This window comes from Pinus tabuliformis, chromosome 2_2 (genome assembly GCF_031772625.1).
Source record: "Pinus tabuliformis cultivar Carrire ecotype Pingquan chromosome 2_2, CPIR1, whole genome shotgun sequence".
NCBI lineage: Eukaryota > Viridiplantae > Streptophyta > Pinopsida > Pinales > Pinaceae > Pinus > Pinus tabuliformis.
Window position 1 is genome coordinate 486,540,447 of NC_142300.1, and position 22,793 is coordinate 486,563,239.

Sequence of the window (22,793 nt, forward strand, 5' to 3'; positions counted from 1 at the left end):
GGACGGTATTCAAGTCCCCGACTAGGTGGTTTTCCCCCATGTTGTTGCAGCGATTTTCGAGGCTTCAACAAGACATGCTAGGGACCCACAACCATGACATGAAACATCCCCATCTCTTAACAACAAAACTTTCCATGTCACATCTCCAGTCTACCAGGACCATCATGGAATGGAAAAATCCACTTAACTCCCAAGGTGCTACGAAAGTTTTATCTGTTAAGAGACAAGTCATAGGCTAAATTGTCTTAACTTATAATATTTTTCTAAGTCCTCTGTAGCTCTTTCGGGGGTGTAACCAAGTTTCTCTATGAACCGAATCTTTTCCCAAAAAATATAAACAATTAAATCCATTTAAGATAATCAAGAATATATTCAACGTATGATAACAATGAAATGCATTTTCGAAGAGACCATTAAGCCCTCTTCTCAGGCATTCACCCAACTAATCTATGGAGAACAAGTCTTTGTGGACTCGACCACAATAATGCCAAATCTAGCATATCTTATCAACATAAAATGTTATGTCATCCACTACCCCATGAGTAAGGAATACAACAACTTGCAAGTCTTGCAAGCTCCATAACCATATAACATGCATGCTCAACACATTAAACAACAATTTCTTAAATACAAAGGGTCTCCATTGCTAAACTAAAACAAACAAGCCATGAGATTCACACACCATGGTAGCATATTTGAAACCTCTAAGAAATCATCGTGGTCATACATCTACCACGCACATACCAATAGTACAAGGATTTCTAAATCCTTCATATCAAGAGAGTAAATATATAAATACCTCATCACCAACTCACAGGAATGCAGACATTCCTTAATAAAAAATATAGCCGCACAAACAAAAATAGATAAAATTTGCATTACATTAACATGTGCAGTGACACAAGTAAACATCATATGATGCAATCAACTGTTGATTTAGTGGGACTTCAACTCTCCACCCAACTGTAGGATGACTACATTGATATTCTTTCTTACAGTCAACCACCCTTAAGCTGGATTCAGAGTCTGAGGAGGTAAATTGCTTAATATTTATCAACGACGTAATCTATTATAAGAGGCAGAGACTACTTCTTCGGTAATTTCTTGAACAAATTCCAGGTGTAGCACCACAACAACCCTCAACCAACAACAAGAACACCACAAGGGTTCAAATAGGCACAAGGAGTCTTAATTCAACTCTGGAGAAGGACATGTATGTGCAATAAGAAGCTTATCGACAAAATTATCTATAGTAGGGACAAGAGCACACCCATCCTCGTAGTTTATCAGAGGGTACTAGCACTGGTGCTATCAACCCTAAGGCTACACTCAGTGTTTATTAGTCCCACAAGCACTAAGCTGTCTCAACCTATCTAGTAGTTTCTTAACCCAACAAGTTTGCTCAATGGTTTATTAGCCCTAGGGAAAGCCATTGCTTAGGTGGTTTTTCAGTGATCAAGCCATCACGGGTTTATCAACCCAGCAAGCACCTAAGAATCCTAGCTGCATTGAACTTTGTATAGCCAAAAAACACATAGGCACATGCATAAGCCTCAAGAAAACATCACACATGCACACCAAAAATGGCATCGGTAATAACACGGGGAATTCAACCTTCATGCATGAGCACAATTTAGAGAAATATCGAGTCTTCCTAGTAAATCCACAACAATTTCTAACTCCTTTCTAAGATCACTACTTCGTTCACCCTTCTTTTCAAGAATGCATCTCTCCCATCGTGTCTATGTGTCCACCGACTCCCTATAGCTCCCTTTTTACCCCATCCCCTCTTGCATGTTGACCCTATCAACACAAACTATGAGGCAAGTATGTAGACTTGTCCTCTTTTCAAGAGGCCGATTCCTCTTAGTAAATGGGTACACAACAATGTTATTAATCCAACAGGGATTTACGTGATGAGATAAAAGTAAGGTGTGGGTTTACAAGCAACTCCTCCTTCTTCAGTCCTCTAAATTAATGTCCAATTCTTTGCCACTCAATGTGTTACATTTCCATAATTTACATAAATTTATGATTTGTAATAACATTTTACAAGAGGGTTGACAAAACGGTTATCACAACTAGAACCTCCTTAATTATAGGACTAACAAATTCTTGTCCATAGTAGGCATTAAATCTTTGACACATCATTGCATCTCTTCATAACAAACATTTTCACTAGTAATCATAACAAGTACATGTTCCAATTATTTAGGTTAATAAGACATTGTGTGACTAAATTCCTTAGTTGTGTAAAACCATTAAAGGAAGACTACCAAAACGTGATTAGTAAAGGGAGCTCTTGGAGTGGTCATGCAAATTTCATACACACATGGATTTGGGCATCCAACGTTGTAAACATATATTGTTATGGGATTTAATATATACATTGAGCCTAAGTGGGGCCAAACCTAACCAAAGCAATTACTAATTCCACCCATAAAATTAGGTAAGAAGAAACCAACCCCTTACTTGGGCATTAGTTATCCATAAATCCCAAAATTTAACATTAGCATAGTTAGCCATTGACATAAGTAATATTGAATGTTAAGAGTTAACCTTGATGATAATATCGCATGCCACAACTAGAACCAGGATAATCATACCATTATTCTAATTTGAATACTATGTGAAATGAAAAGCAACACATCGTCCAAAAAAATACATTTATATTCTTTCTCATGTGTACAAATAAAGTTTCTTTCTCATTTGTACAAATAAAGTTGGGAACCTCAACTCCTCTCAAGTGCCTTTCTTTTTCGGGATAATGAGGAAAAATAAACTACCCTAATGTAACTCAGCCTATTTAAAAAAGAGAAACCTAATTATACATAAAATGTTTAAGTAATAATATTTCCAAAACTATATTAAATATGATTCGTACACAAAATTGCTATGTATATGTATAAACAAAGTAGTGTTTAGAATCTCACTTTCAATATTACCTTGGATTTCTCGCAAGAAGAGAATTGGGTGTGACAGGAAAGGTGAGGAGGGCAACTAAGTTATTTATTTGTGTAGGTTCCTTATCATAATCCAATACCTTTTTCTCCAACCGACCCATAATATTTGGATATTCCCCCACTTTGATAGACCTCTGAAAAGAATTGAGTGGGCAACAAAAGTTGAGCACAAGGATTTAAACTTGATTTGTGGGACTGTGAGAACGAATATGTCCAAAGATATGAATATATCCAAATTCACTGATAAATTAAGGCTAAAAAGCAATATACGCATGTATAAAAAATATAATATAGAAATTATTATTACATAAAATATAAATTATATATTATAAAATAATATATAATTTTTTTATATAAAAAAATATGTTTATATAAAATATGTGTTTTGTTCTTAGGAATTATTTATTTAAAAAAAAAATATATTGTTCTCCATCCTACCTTCCAACTTCAAAATACACTCAATTAATAAAATAATATATAAATTTATAATATTTTAATATTTTAAATATAATATAATATATAAATTATATAATAACAATATGAATTATAAAATTTCGACTTCTACACCTTTAATACAATTTTTAGTGCGTATTTTTTAACCCGACACCAAATATTCTTATTATCAAAAACTTTTGTTTTGTCTTTACAAACAATAATTTAGATTCACTTATCATTTTCGGAAAGATGAGTTACGTAATATTTTTTCTTTTGATGATTCATTATCACATTTAAACAAAACAATATGGTAATTTAATTTAAATTATAACTATTAGTTACATTAATTTAAGAATTAAATAACATGTATTTAACAGCTAAATTATATGTGATTTTTTAATAATCGATTATGTTATTGTATATGATAGTAACATTTGATAATGCAATGTTATATGTTAATATAAGTTAGAAGAGTACTTAGAAGATGCCACGTGTGTTTGTTTTATACTCAATGGGACAACAATAACTCTGGTCATTCATGTGAACGATATTGTTAGTACAACAATAACTCTGGTCATTTATGTGAACGATATTGTTTTCTTGGTGAGGCCATTACGATTATGACAAGTAATTTAGATAAGAATTTTTTAAGATTTTTGTTACCATATCAATATGATTATGAATATGGATACAATTAAAGTTATAATAATTAAATTTATTTCCCTATGATAATAATTATGTGGAGGAAGTTTAAGTTTCTTCATATATATTTTTAGAATTAATATCACAATATCAATTGGAGTTATAGCATTGAGAAAATAATATATAGATAATAAAAACTTTTTTTAAGATGGGAAACAATTGCATGTTAGCAGATCTTTTAATATGGGATTAAAAAAATGTCCTCTTTGAAACTCTAGTCACTCTTTTCGTTTTATATGGATAAAAAATTTGGGGTTGTAACTTTTCTAATTAATTATGAAGAAAATATAAAGCTGATCTAAGAACAATTTATAACCTACAATCCAAAAATTAAAGAAAATACTTCTTATCCTATTCTCTTGAGTGAAATTAGCCTTATCATCATTAAAAACATGGTTATGATTATAAAACTTATGTAAAAAAAAATTAAACAATAAAGTTAAAATATAATGAAATTGACATTACGTACCATAGGATGTAAATAGCTCTGATTTGGAAAGCTCCCTCAAGTGTTGCTTTGCTTGTGGGCTTCGTCTTAATTATGTAATTACTTTATAATCCATGGGATGGCCTACTCATTGCTTAGAACTTCATTGCTCCTCCATGTTGTCGATTGTTGATAGAGATCGTATTTAGTTAATTACACCGAAGGTGTTTTCTCTATGGACTTTCTATGTCCAAACATTATTCACTCCAATGCCAACGAATGAGAGAGCTGAAATTTCATCCTCCTCTATGAAATTTTGACAATGTTGCAAGTGTTCATCAGACCATGTCGCCTCAAGTAGGTTCGAGTCTCCACTTTTCCAGCTCAGCACCCTTCACGTTCTCGACCTCAAGTCCGTCGTCATACTTCGCGGGTCGAATCTTGGGCTCGCACGACAACCTACGGGCGCTAATGTTCATGCTTGGAGCTCCATTTGGCACACCAAGAAAAGCAAATTTACTCTCTTCAGCTACCCCGATAGCAGAAAATAGTTTGACATTGTTACCTGCTTGTTGTGCAACGACAGTTGTGCCGGATCAGTGGCCCCTGTTACTCATGAAATGCCGCAAAATGAATGGGAACCGCCACATTCCACTACATAAAACATTGAATAAATTTCTGAAAAGGAAAAAAATATCCATTCATTTGTGACACACAGAAGAAATTTGACTACAATTCTTACCTTCAACGAGAAAAACCATTTCACGAACTCGTTATATACTCCATAAAATATGAGGCCTTAATTTTCATAACAGATGACCTACTTTGTGCAACTGCAAAAGTAATGGGCAAGAGCACTTATGGAACTTTGTATAAGGTTACTTTGGAGGACGAGAATCAAGTTGTAGTGAAGAGGCTTAGGGAGAAAATAGCAAGGAGTCAAATAGAATTTGAGACAGAAGCTAATGCTCTTGGGAAGATCAGGGATCCTAATTTGCTTGCTTTGAGAGCTTATTACTGGGGTCCTAAAGGTTTTTTACTTCATGCCTAGTGGAAGCCTTGCGACATTTCTTCATGCAAGAGGCCCACAGACGCCTTTGACTTGGCACACTAGAATGAAAATTGCAATTGGTGCAGGGAGAAGACTTGCTTATCTGAACAACAATGAGAACATCATTCATGGAAATCTCACTTCCAACACCATCCCGCTTGATGCAAACATGAATGCCAAGATTACATATTTTGGCTTGTCTAGGTTGATGACAATTGCTGTGAGTTCCAATGTGATTGCCACAAAAGGGGCTCTTGGATAGAGGGCTCCTCAGCGCCCAAAACTAAAGAAAACCATCATCAAGACATATGTATATAGCTTTGGGATTGTCATACTAGAGCTTCTGACTAGCAAGGCACTAGGAGAGCCCATGACTGCAGAAAACGAGATGGACCTTCCCGAATGGGTTGCTTCTATTGTGAAAGAAGAGTAGACTAATGAAATTTTTGACTTGGAATTAATGAAAGAAACTTCCATTCCCGATATGAGTTGCTTAACACTTTGTAATTAACTATACATTATATAGACCCTACACCATCTGCAAGGCCAAATATAGATGAGATTATGCGTTAGCTAGAGAAATCAACCTGAATTTGGTTACTCGTCCACTTCAACCCGACCACAACCATAGATAATAAGAATCATACAATTGATATCATATAATAACTATATAGTATATTATTATACGCTGCTTTTGGGTACGCAACCATTAATTCATTTTTTATTTTAAGCATCCATATTTTGTTTTTTAAACATATTTGAGATTAAATGTTCTTTTCTTTTAAACATGTTTCCCGGTATCTGAAAATAAATTATGCAAACTTTGTTGTTTTCTTTTAAACATGTTTGAAAGTAAAATGAAAATAGATTATGCAAACTTTGTAAGTGAGCTCCGTCTATAGTGGGATAATCTTTGTAAATCTTTATTCCTTCGGTGTACCAATTGTTAATGTTTAACTTATGTTCGGTGTATCAATGGTTAAGGTTTAACTTATGTGTTGTTAGATGTAGACAGTGTCACACACGGAATGAATGTGTTCGGGCAATATGTGACTCTCAACCTGAAAACACCATACGGTAACATTGCCTTCTCTGCGTACAGTGATGTGTGGTTTAACGGTAAGATACATGGGCGAAGCCCGGGAGGTCTGACGTTCAAATCTCATTGAGTACAGTGACCTACTGTGGTGGCAGGACCCCCCTACCGTGGGTGTGCTCTTGCTAAAACCATAGGATCTTAGTATACCCGACTTGCAGGTGGTTGGTTATGCTCTTGGTGTTATAGTGGCAGCAATGAGGTTTGATCCTGGGTCTCCCGTGGATTAAACTTGATAGTTACCGATTCACCATGTGATTAAAAAAAAAAACATTGCCTTCTCTACACTACACCCTTCATCTATTGGATGCAACGAGATGCGTTTGACATGCCGCCGCGTGCAACTCAAATTTAATTGAAGCGCCAAACTGGTGAATGCTTTATGTTGTAGATGCAGATGCAAAGGCTTCGTGGGTCCCTTCTCCACCATACTCACTTGTCCACGTCATCATACAATATTTTTGTCAATCATAACCGTGGTCGAACCCGATTCCTTACCTGTTTCCTTGGGGTTCGCCTACCTTGTCCTTATAAGATACCATGACGAGGAAAGAGTCTACGCGTGTCATCTATTTTCTCTCCCTTCTGTGTGTGCAATGCGTTTCTAGGATTGTTGAGCGATCTTCAGTGCTATTTTTGTGGTGGAAGTTCCATTGATTTTTTTCTCTATTGTTCACTGTGATTTGAATTCATGGTTATTGCCAATCGCAGAACCTGCGCATCCCTCCACAATGCCCTTGATGCCCTTCGTTTCCGCGGAGGTTCGACCTTTAAACTGCAGACCTTCTTTGGTGGCCACCCTTCCCGTTTCCTGTACAGGCAGGAACAGACGAAGGTGAGCCATTCTCAGTTTCAGTCCCACCTTTTCCCGCCTTCCCAACTATTCTTCCAGTGGCAGGAACAGTTGCAGTATTTGAACGCCCGCCCTCCTGCCGGGCAGATATCGGCGGAGGACGGAGGACGGCAGGAGATTGCTGAGATTCGTCCGGTTGGAGGATGCCAAAAAAAGACTACAGTGGATTCACGACGACTGCATTTCATATGACGAGCTGCTGCGAGTTTGCATGGAGTCACTGGAGGGGACTTCAGAGGAAGAAGCGAAAGGAATAGCGAAGCTACTTGACGAATCGGGCCATGTTCTTGTATTGAATAAGACTGTCTATCTACGTCCTTACAAGGTATATCTAATTAAGAACTTGCATTTCCGGGGCTCAGGATTCACTGGTTTGGGGTTTTTGGTTGTGGTTTCACTGATATTCTTTTTTCTTTGGCGTGGTTTCAGATAGCAAGAGCTTTCGAGAAGATCGTGCCTACGCCCCTGGCAACGAAGAGCGATCCTTGCAAAGAGGAGCTGGAGAGACTGGAGAAAGAGAAGGTGGAGATTGATCAGAAAGCTCAGAGTCATGCCATGACAGAATTACGGTTGGGTTTGGGTTTTTTGGACTTCAGACAGCGGGTTTAATGAGGTTGACATTCTGGGAATTGTCATGGGATGTGATGGAGCCCATTTGCTTCTTTCTTACATCAATTTACTTCATGGCTGGATATATATTTTTCCTGAACACAGCCACAAATCCTTCATTCCAGAGCTTCTTCAACATTCGCTTCGGTGCCACGCAGAGAAGACTGATGAAGAAAATGAATTTTGACATAGAACGCTTTAGAGAACTCCGGAGGTTATCCAGGCCTGGGTTGAAGCCCCCTTATTGTCGCAGGCGTCTCTGTAACTGTGATGATATCTAAGATCCCTAACTCTGTAATTTTTTTTAGCATTTTCATGCTGACACAGGAGAACAAGATATTGAATGAATCAAACCCTTGCCACATTTGTATTCCAAAAAGCGTAGCTATAAATATATTCTTATAAATACTTCATATAACGGCAAATTCGTCCTTTGCTGAATCATATTCAAATGCTTTGGCTACAAGAAGAAACCAACATCCGTGTTAACTCTCCCATGTCCAGTTGGTCTTCGAAACCAATAACGATGGTTAACAATCTCTCCAAATGTCCAATATCTCATCACTAGTCATTTAACTTTGTATCAAATCATGTGCTGGAAGAGAGGAATAAAGGAATCCGGAATTGAATTACGATGGATTCTCAAATAAATGGGATACTTTCATTAAGATTGTGAAATTTGGATTTTAAGATTGGGAATAACTTATTAAAGCTTACTTTTATTTTTATAACAATTGGATTTCATTTTATATTATTATTACTTTAAATTTAAATTTAAATTTAAAAATAAATAGAAATTAAATTTTAGTTAATGTATATTTAAAAAAAAAATTAAAAAATTAAATTATTTTAAAAAATAATTTTAAATAAAATTAATTAATAAAAAAATTAAAAATATATATAATAAAAAACTATAGTGATAGATTTTTAATTAGTATAATTATTTTAAATTATTTGCTTTTTGTTGAGATATTAGGTTGAGTTCATATTAAAAACTAATTGAGAAGGATTAAGTAAAGAAAATGATCATTTATATTAAATTATTATTATAAGTGTCTAAGGTAAAGTATATGATGCAAGAGCATCTTTACTTTCTAATTATCGTTCATGTAAGAGAAAGCTCAATGGAGGGATCTTGACATTTGTGGTGGAATTCTAATTTTTAAAAGAAAATAATTATATTTTTTAAATTAATGAATATATTTTTTTTAGAGATGATAAGTGATATAAATAAGATAGAATAAATAAGATTTTAACTTGAGAATCTGTTTTTTGAGGCATGAGTAAAAGGTTGTTTTATTCTAAAACAAATGTTATTTATTATGGTAAGTTTACGGGCATGAGACGAGGCCAAGAAAATGTATAATAAAGTCATAGAGTGAATGAATGCATATAGACATATATATGTACAAGATGGTTTTAATGAAAGGGAGTTCATGCATTTGTATTGTCTTTATGTGAGTTTCAGTTTTATGTGTATAAATAAAATAGATGTTAGACAAATAAGAAATTTGTCATATGTGTGAGCAATGGGGATTCACCTTGTTTATAAATGTGAACTCAAAAAGCCTGCCAAAAGAGAGATCTCTGTATTTAAATTGAAATAGAGGTGAAAGACATGTATTGGCCTATATCAGTGGATGAATGAATAATGGGTCAATTTGTTGAACAAAAATGTTTGCTGAGTAAATGGCGAGAAAATTATTTGATCATTGTTGTAGTTTGGATAAAGAGTAATTGAGCTTCAAAGGCAAACTATACCTTTCTTTAGCTTGTATCAATAATCTCGAAATCGACTCCTGTGGTTTTATTGCACAATTTTGTAATGGAATTCCAAGAGGTGGAAAGGCAATTTGAAGGGAGTCACCCAACAAGTCATTAATTTATGACCCTCTATTCATGCAATAGCCAAAGGAGAAATGTGTGCTAGAACTTGTGCATTAAGTTGTGAAGTTTGTCCAGGCATAGAAGATTTAGATAAGACTGAATTAAAGTCAATCATTCCCCCATTGCCAACAACTTGAAATACAATGAAGCATGATTAGATAATTAAAAAAACACCATAGGTGCCACAGAGACAAAATTCGAGCAAACACAGACCATTTGATCTGGGAGATAATAATCTTGTGAAGCCCCTCCAACAAACAAAGACCACTGGAACTAAGACAAAACACCACTAATATGACACAAAGCCTGATAAATTCTAGATAAACTAAAAAAACACCAATTCTTCCGCAAAACTAAACAAAAGAGATTAGAGCCAACAAAAGGGACATAGTGCCCAATTGTGATATAAAATCTACTAAAAAAAAGGATAACAACTCAGACTACAACCAAATTGAGAAATTGCGAGGATACCAACATCCACTAACCAGAACAGGGAAGGAGTATGAAATATCGATGAATTTGTGGTATTGAAGGGAAGAATTCGAAAGGACAACCACCAATTCAAATGCAAGACTGCTTATTGAGGAGTGTAGGAAAAGAACAAAGACTCCAAACAATCCCTACTACAAATAATGTGTTTAAAATCACGAACCAGAACTGAATGCCTCCACCCAGACTCCAAAAAAATATTCAAATACAACACAAGAACACAAAAATGACATACAAACTTAGCGAGAAAACACCATAAAAACTTAACTAAAAAACACTATAATAAACAAAATAAGAATATAACCTCACCACTGCTAAACCTCACAACTTAATGTGGCCACCCTCTACCATCCACCATACATTTATAGCGAGTTAGCATGAGTTGATACCCCTAAATATCCATAAAAAAACTAATGCCATGCCATAACCAAATCGAACCAAGTGTAATGTTGGACACTTTTCCAAACAATGGCATAAAAACATTCTCTAGAATCGCAACCCATCAGGGATTCATGAGTAACTATCATCATTAAAAATCTTTCATGGGTGACTATTAATGACTATTCATTAAACATATTTAATGCAGGGAAGGCTTTACCAAAGAATTCTTCACATTGAATCAAATATAAATTAACATTTTCCTACAAACATGACAAGGTAATATCGAATTGAAATGTGTAATCGGGGCGAAGGCTTTATCAAAGAATTATTGACATTGAATAAAATATAAGTTAACATTTTCCTAAAAAATGGCAAGGTAATATCGAATTGAAATGTGGGTGGATATATTGTACAAAATGAGGTGCTTTAACTTTTTCGTGAATGTAATGGATATCTTTTTAATATTTGAAAATAACATTATTTGTTTTGTTACTAGCATTTGCACCAAATGTTGCAAAGGAAATGCGGTAAGTTGGTAGCACATATGGATGAAGAGCATAAATGAAAAAAAAAAGGTTATATGTTAGGTATTCTAACTATAGCCAAATTTGAATGAAAAAATAAACTTTAATGTTGTCTTAAATTAATTGATGGATGCTCATGAGCACACACTGAACGTGATATTTTAGTCTTAACAACAACTCTAGACTATGAAATAATTAGTAACAAACAACTCTAGACTATGAAATAATTAGTAACAAATCAGGAACCATAGAAAGCCAGGGATCTTTATATGTTTCTCCCAATACAAAATTATCATTCCATGTTCTGTCCCTGTGTATAATCCATGCAAAAAGTGAGAAATTTTTGAGCATCTATAAAGGCTAGCTAGTCTTGACTCCTCACACAAAAGCCAATGCACATCATGACTATATTTGACATATTTCATATCATTTTATCACTTCCAGTCAATGCAGTCAAGTAACAATTTTCAACACTTGACATTACAATGTATATTTGACATATTTCATATCATTTTATCACTTCAAGTCAATGCATTCAAGCAACAGTTTTCAACACTTGACATTAGAATGTATATTTGACATATTTCATATGATTTTATCACTTCCAGTCAATGCATTCAAGCAACATTTTTCAACACTTGACATTACAATGTATATTTGACATATTTCATATCATTTTATCACTTCCAGTCAATGCATTCAAGCAACACTTTTCAACACTTGACATTACAATGAAGCAGATACATCTCACGACTCGAGGAAACTACCCTTTTGCTAAGATGTTGCAACTAGGCAGGTATCCTAATAAACCAAATTTCACCTTGGTGGGGGGTATAACAATGCCCCCACTTCACCAACCAACCAAGCAACCAAATTGTAGATTTGAGCTTATGTTTTAATGGTAGACATGTGGGGATGTCTTCATTTTATTAACATACTCTTTAGTTAACTATTTTGATAATTTGATATGTTACCAAAAGAGGAGCTGTCAATTTGTTCTTTAAAATGCATATTTAATTGCCACTTGAGGACACATATAATACTTAGTGAAAATCATCTCACCCATTTTATATCTTAGCCTTTAGAAGAGAAAAGCGACTATGAAGTGTCTGCCCATGACATTTGTGCACAAAAAATATACAAAATATATTGAAAGGTGTGCAAATATAGGCTGTTGACACATATTTAATTTCCACTAGAGTATATAGGTTATACTTAGTGAAAACGTCCTCACCTAACTTGTATCTTAGCCTTTAGAAGAGAAAAGGGGTTATGAAATGTCTGCTCGTGCTATTATTGCACCAACAATAAGAGAAATAATATCAATAGGTGTAAAAGTGAGTCTACGCCTAGTTATATGGACATGCTGTCCTCATGGGGATTCAAGTTTGAGAAATTTGAGATCCATGTTTGAATCAGAACTGAAAACTCTTAACATGTTTTATCTTATTAAACAAATTCTTTCGGTAGAAATCATATGAGAGAATTTTTTGGCTGACGCGTTTCGAACCAACAAGTGTGGTTCAAAAGAAAATTCGCATTTTATATCTATATTCACTATAAGCTGTAATGACATTTACAAATGGACGATATTGTAATGGAGGTATTGAGTGGAGAATTTTGATGTGGTCTTTGTCCTCCTGCGCTAAAATAGAATTGTGGATCAAGTTACCCAATTACATACCCTGCAAACAATCCAAACTATAGATATCACAAAAGTAGTAAGTTCCCTAACCCTGATTGGAAAGTTCCTTATTTTCTTTGAAAGTGAGAGTATTGAATAATGGATAATAATGTCTACAACAATAGTAGAAGATTAGAATGAGTTAAATCACTTATATCAATTGCCTTGAGCCAAAGCCTAAGAACATCCATCCAAACAGAAATGTCGTGACAGTTGAAACTTTTGACAAGAGTTCATCGAACTTGTAATGGAAACAGTCAGGTTGTAGTAAAATAATCCAGTTGTAAAATGCAGGGACTAATAATGATTACGTCTGCTTCTGTTTCATCTTTTCCCTTTCTTTATGCCTGAGATATGCCTAAGTCTAATAATATCTTGTTTACATAAATTTTTATATATAATTTATTTATTTATGTTTTTCGATTTTTAATCAGATTTACACTAAAAATTGAGTTCAATCAATTTTAAGATTTGAGTTAGTCGGCATTCAATCAGTTTTAAGATTCTAGTTAGTGGGAATTCGAAAGCATTGACTAACAGCGCCATGACTGCATGTTTACTTCAGATGTACTGTAATTCATAATTAATCTTCAAAGTTAAACTGACTGTTCTCTCCAATTATTAGACTTCAACCATGTGTTGTGTTGCTTTTCCATTGACGGATGGATGGATTGAGCACTCTGTGTAGATTCCTTTTTCTCCATGTTATTCTGAATATCGAGGATTTTGTGAAGAATTTGAATGGTTTAGTGAACAATTTGTTTTTCCAGTTGTATCTGGGAACTTATATTGTAACTGAAACTTATATTGTAACTGAAATGGTAATTTCCAATGAAACTTATATTGTCACTAAAATAGTACTTTGCGAGGAATCTGAATGGTTTGGTAAAAAATTTGTTTTTCCAATTGCATCTAAAATTTCATAGTGTAACTGAAATAATTAAATCTAGTGTTGTGACTCATAAAATAGTTATATCTGATGTCGAGCTAAGTTTCCACCCACAGGTTATTAGCATTAGAAGAGCTTGTTATAGTGTAATGGAAATAGTAAGTGAGCACAAAATAAATACTAAAGACCTAGAGAAGCCAACAACGTTTGACGAAGTGACTATGAATGATCAGCTTGTTGATGAGAGCAAGACTGGTGGATTGAGGAATGCAGTGAAGGATTTTCTCTTCTCCGATCCGTTTCGACGATATAGGAATCAATAAAGGAGGCATAAATATATTATTGGTCTTCAGTATGCATTCCCCATCCTCGAATGGTTGCCCACATATTCTTTTGGTCTCTTGAAATCTGATATTATCTATCACATTACCATTGCTAGCCTTGCCATTACATGGGTCATTAATTATATAGATTATTGTATTCATGTTATCTATATATATATATATATATATATATATCTATATCTATATATCTATATCTATATCTATATATATATATCTATATATATATATATATATATATATATATATATATATATATATATATATATATATATATATATATATATAGATATATATATATCTATATATCTATGTATGTATGTATGTATATATGAGAGGTAGGGGGTTTATGTGGGGGTATATTTCTGTTTTTTTATCACATTGTATGATTGATGTAGGGTATAAGATACCAAAAAATTTGGCTTCTCTACTTCGGTACGAGAGATACATATGTTGTGAAGGTATTATAGTATATTCACATTCTATCAGACCATGTTAGATGTTTCTTAATGTTTTTTATTCATCTGATCTTGGCTTCAAATGAAAATGCTAAACAGCTCATAATACATACTAAATCAATGGGATGATATTGCACATAATTTGTAGAAATAAATTGTAAATCTCATTCAAACTCTAGCTTTTTACCGCATGTTAAAAAATCTTCCTCTATAATTAACCAAAGCTCTGCCTTGAAACGCATTGGAGGAAAATTCAGTTACATTATTGTCCACATATAATCTTTGATTATCCTTCTAGCTACCAGAGAGCTAGAGAAACAATCCACTTCGAAACAACCAAAAGGTTGAGTAAGACTTTCATGAACCTTGCCACTTCTAATCCTTGTCTGAATCATCTTCTCTGGGCCATGTGATCTTCCAGGGCATATAAATCCACAGCAGTGCTCTAGATTAGTTATCTTTAGACCTGAAAGATGTGATCAACGTCTTTGTCCAATCACCTTGGATTGCATTTCAGAATACATTTTATCTCACTCTGCATACACAGATTTTTGTAGTGACTACTACAGATTTTAAAGGAAGGAATTGTAGTAGGATGGAGTTCACATCTCCAGAGTAAGTCTTCCTCTTATCAAACTTGTAATGGAAACAATCACGTTAACAATTTTTAAAGAGTGTGTCTACTTTCATGTTATGTTTACCTTTGCATATAGAGTGGGTTTTTTCCTGCTTCTGTTAAATCTATGGCTAATCAAGTAAGAGTCTATCTTGTTGTACCAAGCCCTTGGAAAAACATAAATAATTGAAATGTTTTTGTTTTAACCTTGTTGTACCAAGCTCTTGCTGATGGCCTCTGCTAATAGTCCTTACTTGCGAGAGTTTTGTTCTAGCGTATCTCCTTGATCTGAACTTGAATTGTCATCTCCTTATAAGTTGGCTCTCTTATTTCAACCCCCGCTTTTGTTGTTCCTTTCTCTGCCTCTGCTCAATGGGACTACATAGTAGAGTACAAATTTTGATCAATCTAGCTGGAGTCATTAATATCTTGACGTTGCACAACAAATTCCATATTTGAACACAGAGGGAATCCACAAAGGCTCTAGCAGTTAATCCCCTACCATGACAAGTCAATTATCTTAATTTTGCACGGCAAACTCCATATTTGAAACATAATAGAGAATCTAAAAATACACTAGCAATTAATCCCCTGCCATAGCAAGTTAATTACAACATAATGTTAGGAGTAAATCATATAGAAATTCATTTTGAATTGTATAATCCATGGAGCCATTAAAGCTCTGAATTTTATGTATTTTTATATGATGTTGGCATCTCTATAAAAAAAATAGATAGATATTAATAATTCTATCATATATAGAGCTTAGTACACAAGGATCAATAATACCATGTCAAAAAGATGAATCATCATCATACTACATCTCCAGGACAATACGTTTAGATTAATATCTCAACAAATATCGAAGTCTCTGAACAGTCCTCAGTTGATATAAGAAAATCTTAATGAAATTAACGAGAGTGTCAAAGAGATCATCTTACTAAATCACCTTAATAAACTGGGATCATTTACAGTGTCAAGGTTGCTCCTTTAGATTCCTCCATAATTGTTGTGCCAGCAGTTGCGTGTTAACAATTTTTAAAGAGAGTATCTGCTTTCTTGCAAATTGGATAGAGTTCTTAAATGAAGAATAATGCAGTGTATCCAATTTCAATGAGCTGCTCAAGAGTGTCTTAGATTTTCTTTAGTTCACAAACCTTTGTTACAACCTTTAGAACTAGTGATCATGCAGGGATCCCAAAAGCTCATCTTTGGAAAGCCCTTCTAGGTTCTTTGACTTTTCAATGACAACTGCTAAAACATCAAATTTGATTTGCAGCCTCCTCAAAACCTTCTCAACAATCTTATGGTCACTTATATATTCACCATACATTCTTGGTTTTTTCTCTGCATTCACTGCCAGAGTCACAAACTGATTAACATACTCAATTCCACAATGAACATTGGCCAATACACAGGATTTTCTATTGCTTTCTAAAATGTAGAGCCTATGCCTCTTGGATTTTTGAATCAACAAGAAACAGAACCTTGCATACTATGTTTTGAATAAAAAATTTTAACCTCCTAGAGTTGTTTTGTGGCGTATCTCCTTGGTTTGACCTTGAATGCCCATGTCTTTTTGAGTTGGATCTGTTATATCTACCCCATTATTGTAGTTCCTTTTTCTACCTCTATCGAAAAATTCTTATGATTCGAAGGAATTCTTCCAAGGAGTCATCATCTCTGTTCATACTTTTCGTAGGGGATAGCAGGGATCCCATTAGCTCATTTATGCAAAGCTATGCTAGATTCTTTGATTTTTCAATGACAACAAATAAAACAACAAATTTGATTGGTAGCCTCTTTTAAACCTGGTTAACAATCTTGTAGTCAATTATATCTTCACCATGTGTTTTTGATTGGTTTACTTCATTCATTATTGGAGTCATAAACTGATCAACATACTCAAAATCCTTCATATTTAAATTCCTAAAACTCCTCCTATAAGTATGCAACTTTGTTGTTTCTACTTTGCCCAACCTTGGTAAGAAATATCTAAGGTGCCCCATGCTTGCTTGGTATAATTTGATACTAAAATTTTTGGAAATGTTGGCTCTTTTAGTCCGTGCTAAATAAGCCATAGTACTTTTGAATACAAACATTTAGAACTTGCCTTTACAGATTTACCTTTGCATATAGAGTGGGTTTTCTGTTGCTTCTGTTAAATCTGTGGCTAATCAAGTAAGATTCTATCTTGTTGTACCAAGCCCTTGGACAAACATAAATAATCGAAATGTTTTTGTTTTAACCTTGTTGTACCAGGCTCTTGCTAATGGCCTCTACCACTAGCCCTTAACTACCAGAGGTTTTTTCTAGCGTATCTCCTTGATCTGAACTTGATTTGTCATCTCCTTGTAAGTTGGCTCTCTTATTTCTACCCCTACTTTTGTTATTCCTTTCTCTACCTCTGCTCAATAGGACTAGATAGTAGACTAACAATTTTGATCAATCTAGCTGGAGTTGTTAATATCTTGACGTTGCACAACAAATTCCATATTTGAACACAGAGGGAATCCACAAGCTCTAGCAGTTAATCCCCAACCATGACATGTCAATTATCTTAATGTTGCAGAACAAACTCCATATTTGAAACGTAATAGAGAATCTATACAAACACTAGCAATTATTCCCGTACCATAGCAAGTTAAGTACAACATAATGTGACAAGTAAATCATAGCAAAATTCATTCTGAATTCTATAATCTGTGGAGCCATTAAAGCTCTAAATTGTATGTATTTTCATATTCTGATGGCATCTCTATAAAAAAAAGAAGATAGATATTAATAATTCTATCAACAAAACCTTATGAAAGATTGTGTAGTAAACCAAGAGTCCACAAAACCTATTGACAAAGCGATGACCCAAAACTTAATTACCAATCAAAAGAACAAAAAGTTCAACAAACAAACAAATATAACACCTCAATTAGAGGAGAAAGAAGTTGTTGGCATTGTGTCACTATATCCAGGACTGGACAACATAAACCCGATATCCCAACTCATTCATTTCATTATACCAACTGATTCATCTCATGATAAAATGAGAAAATATGAACATCTATTAACAAATATAACACATCAATTAAAGGAGAAAGGAGCCAGTGGCATTGTGTCACTATATCCAAGACTGGACAACATAAACCCGATATCCCAACTCATTCATTTCATTATACCAACTAATTCATCTCATGATAAAATGAGAAAATATGAACATCTATTAGCAAATATAACACCTCAATTAGAGGAGAAAGGAGCTGCTGGCATTGTGTCACTATATCCAGGACTACTGAAACCATGATAGAAGACAAAAAATAATGATCAAACAGAACATGTGTCAACATATAAGACAAAACATAGCATGGACTGTCTAGCTCACGATGAAGGAAAATGGAAATCACAGTGCAGAAGACCAACCCAAATGGTCATAATCGAAGCTAAGAGTAGCACAAAAACCCATTCATAGATATAGCATGCACGCCAGGAGCTATGACAGTCCAATGGTCAGAGAGGCTGAAAACATGGGAAAATCAACCCTCAAGAAGCTATAGCTAACTTCACAATAAAATATAAAAAACAAACCCTGCATGCCGCCTTCTTCCTTCTTCATTTCACAGAAAGGGCAAGTAAGACATTCAAACAAATCTGCTGAATCATAGAAGGCGGCCCTGAAATCATCACCTTATACCCCAAGACACTCATGGCCGCAAATAAATTTGTGTGCCTGTTGTGGCTTCTTCCCCATTTTGCACCGACGGTCTAGTAGAAGTGTTCCACACCTGTGTGATTTTGTAGACCCAGCTGCTGAAATCATCGCCCTATACCCCCAAGACTCTCATGGCCACAAAGAGATTTGTGTGCAAAGTCTGCAACAAAGGTTTCCAAAGAGAACAAAACCTACAACTGCACGAGGGGAATAAAGGAGGGGGCATAATCTCCCCATTTTTCATCTGAATTGTATAATCCATGGAGCCATTAAAGCTCTGAATTTTATGTATTTTTATATGTTGTTGGAATCTATATAAAAAGAAAATAGATAGATATTAATAATTCTATCAACAAAACCTTATGAAAGGACTGGACAACATAAACCCGATATGCCAACTCATTCATTTCATTATACCAACTAATTCATCTCATGATAAAATGAGAAAATATGAACATCTATTAACAAATATAACACCTCAATTAGAGGAGAAAGGAGCCGTTGGCATTGTGTCACTATATCCAGGACTATTGAAACCATGATAGAAGACACAAAATAATGATCAAACAGAACATGTGCCAACATATAAGACAAAACACAGCATGGACTATTTTGCTCACGATGAAGGAAAATGGAAATCACAGTGCAGAAGGCCAACCCAAATGGTCATAATCAAAGCCAAGAGTAGCACAAAAACCCATTCATAGATATAGCATGCACGCCAGGAGCTATGATAGTCCAATGATCGGAGAGGCTAAAAGCATGGGAAAATCAACCCTCAAGAAGCCAGAACTAACTTCGCAATAAAATATAAAAAACAAAACCTGCATGCCGCCTTCTTCCTTCTTCATTTCACAAAAAGGACGAGTAAGACATTTAGACAAATCTGCTGAATCATAGAAGGCGGCCCTGAAATCATCGCCTTATACCCCAAGACTCTCATGGCCACAAACAAATTTGTGTGCCTGTTGTGGCTTCTTCCCCATTTTGCATTGACGGTCTAGTAGAAGCGTTCCACACCTGTGTGGTTTTGCAGACCCAACTGCTAAAATCATCGCCCTATACCCCAAGACTCTCATGGCCACAAACAGATTTGTGTGTGAAATCTGCAACAAAGGTTTTCAGAGAGAACAAAACCTACAACTGCACAGGAGGGGCATAAAGGAGGGGGCATAATCTCCCGTGGAAGCTCAGGCAGAGAACCAATAGAGAAATTAGGAGCGCTTACTTGTGTCCAGAATGCACCTGTCTCCACCACGATCCATCCAGGGCTCCTGGGACCTCACCAGTGTAAAGAGATGGGGACCTCACCAGTATAAAGGAAAGGAACAAGAACAATGCCCTAAGCCATGCCTGGTGGAGCAAGACCTCACTGTATAAAGAGAAGGAATAGGAACAGTGACCTTGAGAAGGAACAGGAATAGTGCCATAAGCCATGGCTTGGGGGAGCAGGAACAATGCATGAAGCCATAGCCTGGGGGAGTATGCATCCACCATCACCACCATCTCTGTGTTGTGGCTTCTTCCCCAATTTTGTATGTGTCGTATGGCAGAAGTATTCCACATGATCGTTAAGGCTACCTGCTCCAAAGTGTTATAACTTGTAACTAATTTAATACCGGTTAATTAATCTGATGGTTCAAATTGTTTTAATCGCTAACATCTAAATCAAGAGCACATAAATGTACACGTAAGTTAAGAAGAGAGTTGTTTTCAGAGGGAAACGCCTTACGGCGTAATTATTGACATTTTTGGGAGTTGTAAATTAAAAAAAAACAAACCGCGATATTATGTTCGTTGAATAAACTGAGAATGAGTTTTAAAATTATGTTTTTTTTTTTTTTAATTTATAGCAAAAATGTTCACATAAATTCATATTGAATGGAAAAACAAGAGATGTTCACAATCTTACGTACGTAATGGGTATATTTTTAATATTTGAAGTGATGTTTTTTTTTTTTGTAAGTGGAGGTAGTACCATTCTTTTTTATTTATGTTAAAAAAAGAGACCAGATACAACGTTTTGGTGGCCTCAGCCTACCCCAAAGGGAAACCAGGTTTGTTGGCCACCTTAGTTTGCTATAAGCATTCCAAAAACAAAATTTGACAAGTCTTTCCATACTGGCTATATGCACTATACAACTAAAACTACCTATTAAACTACTAATTTGCATAAAATTGTAAAAAGGAGAAGTTCAAAAACCACATCAGAGCCTCAACAAAATCATTCCTTTCTGGTTCCCGTATTCTGGTCCATATCCATGGGGATATCCATTTGCTCCTCCTGACTAGGGTGAGTGCTAGCCAACCGAGACAACAACTGAGACATCTCCTCCAGTTTGTTGTTCTATCTGATCATGATGACCTGGAAGTTTTTCATTTCCTTCTACAAATTTGGCATACCATTGGCGATTTCCGCCATTTCCTTCGCTACCTATTCTAGTGCCTTTGCCAGGAGGCATTTTAGGACCCAGTAAATATGCAGAGACTGCCTGTATAGGGTCAGCCTTCCCCTAGTATTTCCTGGATCTCTAACCATTTCTGCCCATTCTTCTGTCTCTGATCCCGACTGTTCCTCCAACACATTGGATTCCATATTTTGGATGATACGACAGATATCCTCATCCATGCCTTCCTGGTAAGATCTTGCCACTTCCTGCACTGCTGTCAGGGTGGAACTTCTTCCTCTGCACTGATTACCTGGGGCTTCTGTTGGCCTACCTCCTGGGTTCCCTTGCCTTGGACGGCCTCTGCCTCCTCGTCCTCTTCCACGACCCGGGTGCACCATCCTTTCTTCTACCCTCTCCTGTAGACATTCATCAATCACAGGTGTCAGTTTTTTGAGTTTCTTATTGTCGTCTTCCCTTACTAGTTTCCCGTTGGTTGTTCCTCTGCTTCTACTACAATCACCTTCGTTTTTTTGAATCTGACACTGATTTCCATTCTCTGGGTACCATAGATGTATAAGGCCCTCTGTCATGCAGATCAGGTGGTGGACTAAGGGCATAATCTTCGAGTCCCCACTATCAGGCCTCCCCTCTGCTCTTATAATGAAATTCTTGACATGGTTTTCCAAATTATTCTCCAGACTGTGCTCCCGGCTACAGTTACCCTTTTCATCAGGATTTCCCACCTAAGACGGTCCCAGTTTACCCTCACAATGTATGGTGAAGGGGCGGCCGAGCTCACTCAGGCCCTTTTCATCATCAGGGACTTCACAATAATTAAAAATATCCATTCTGCCTATTATGATAGATAATAAGGAAACAGAGGTCGCAGGTTGCACATATCTGAGAACGTAGACCTCCCTAATTGTTCCTCCTGGCTGCACCGCGTTTAGCTCCTCCTTCATCCCGCCTGAAATACCCTTTCCTTTACCCTCTGCCACCTTCATATAATGCCCCTTCACCACCCTTCTCACTCTGCCATCACCACTGCCACTATAGTTAATCATCTGCATTCCACCTTCCCCACTCCAGTTTCTTGAAACTTGTGCTGGCCGATTACTCATTGTTTTGGCTGGAAGGGCGGCCTCATTCCCATGTTCACGTCCGGTTGTCCTTCCCTTATAATGATCACTCCTGCCACCCTCACCTACCTTGTTCCTCATCCCGATCGGGAGCCATCTGTCTCTATTGCCTTTGAGTCGTGTCTTCATGATTATCTTGATTAAGAATCGTACTTA

General features: G+C 35.6%; 1 protein-coding gene and 1 pseudogene across 1 annotated transcript; both read left to right on the forward strand.

The window, feature by feature from the left end:
- Positions 1 to 5,371: 5,371 nt before the first annotated feature.
- On the forward strand, positions 5,372 to 5,840 carry LOC149193475 (putative leucine-rich repeat receptor-like protein kinase IMK3 pseudogene; annotated as a pseudogene).
- A 1,408-nt stretch (positions 5,841 to 7,248) lies between these two features.
- LOC149193476 (calcium uniporter protein 4, mitochondrial-like) lies at positions 7,249 to 8,136 on the forward strand. The gene is made up of 2 exons (XM_089407325.1): positions 7,249 to 7,852; positions 7,957 to 8,136. The coding sequence occupies exons 1-2, from the start codon at positions 7,739 to 7,741 to the stop codon at positions 8,134 to 8,136; spliced, it is 294 nt and encodes a 97-aa protein (XP_089263451.1). The 5' UTR covers positions 7,249 to 7,738.
- The last annotated feature ends 14,657 nt before the right edge of the window (positions 8,137 to 22,793 follow it).

Coding starts and splice junctions, on each gene's coding strand:
- LOC149193476 (XM_089407325.1), top strand. CDS start 7,739: ATGGAGTCACTGGAGGGGACTTCAGAGGAAGAAGCGAAAGGAATAGCG. Junction 7,853..7,956: donor TCTATCTACGTCCTTACAAG/GTATATCTAATT, acceptor GCGTGGTTTCAG/ATAGCAAGAGCTTTCGAGAA.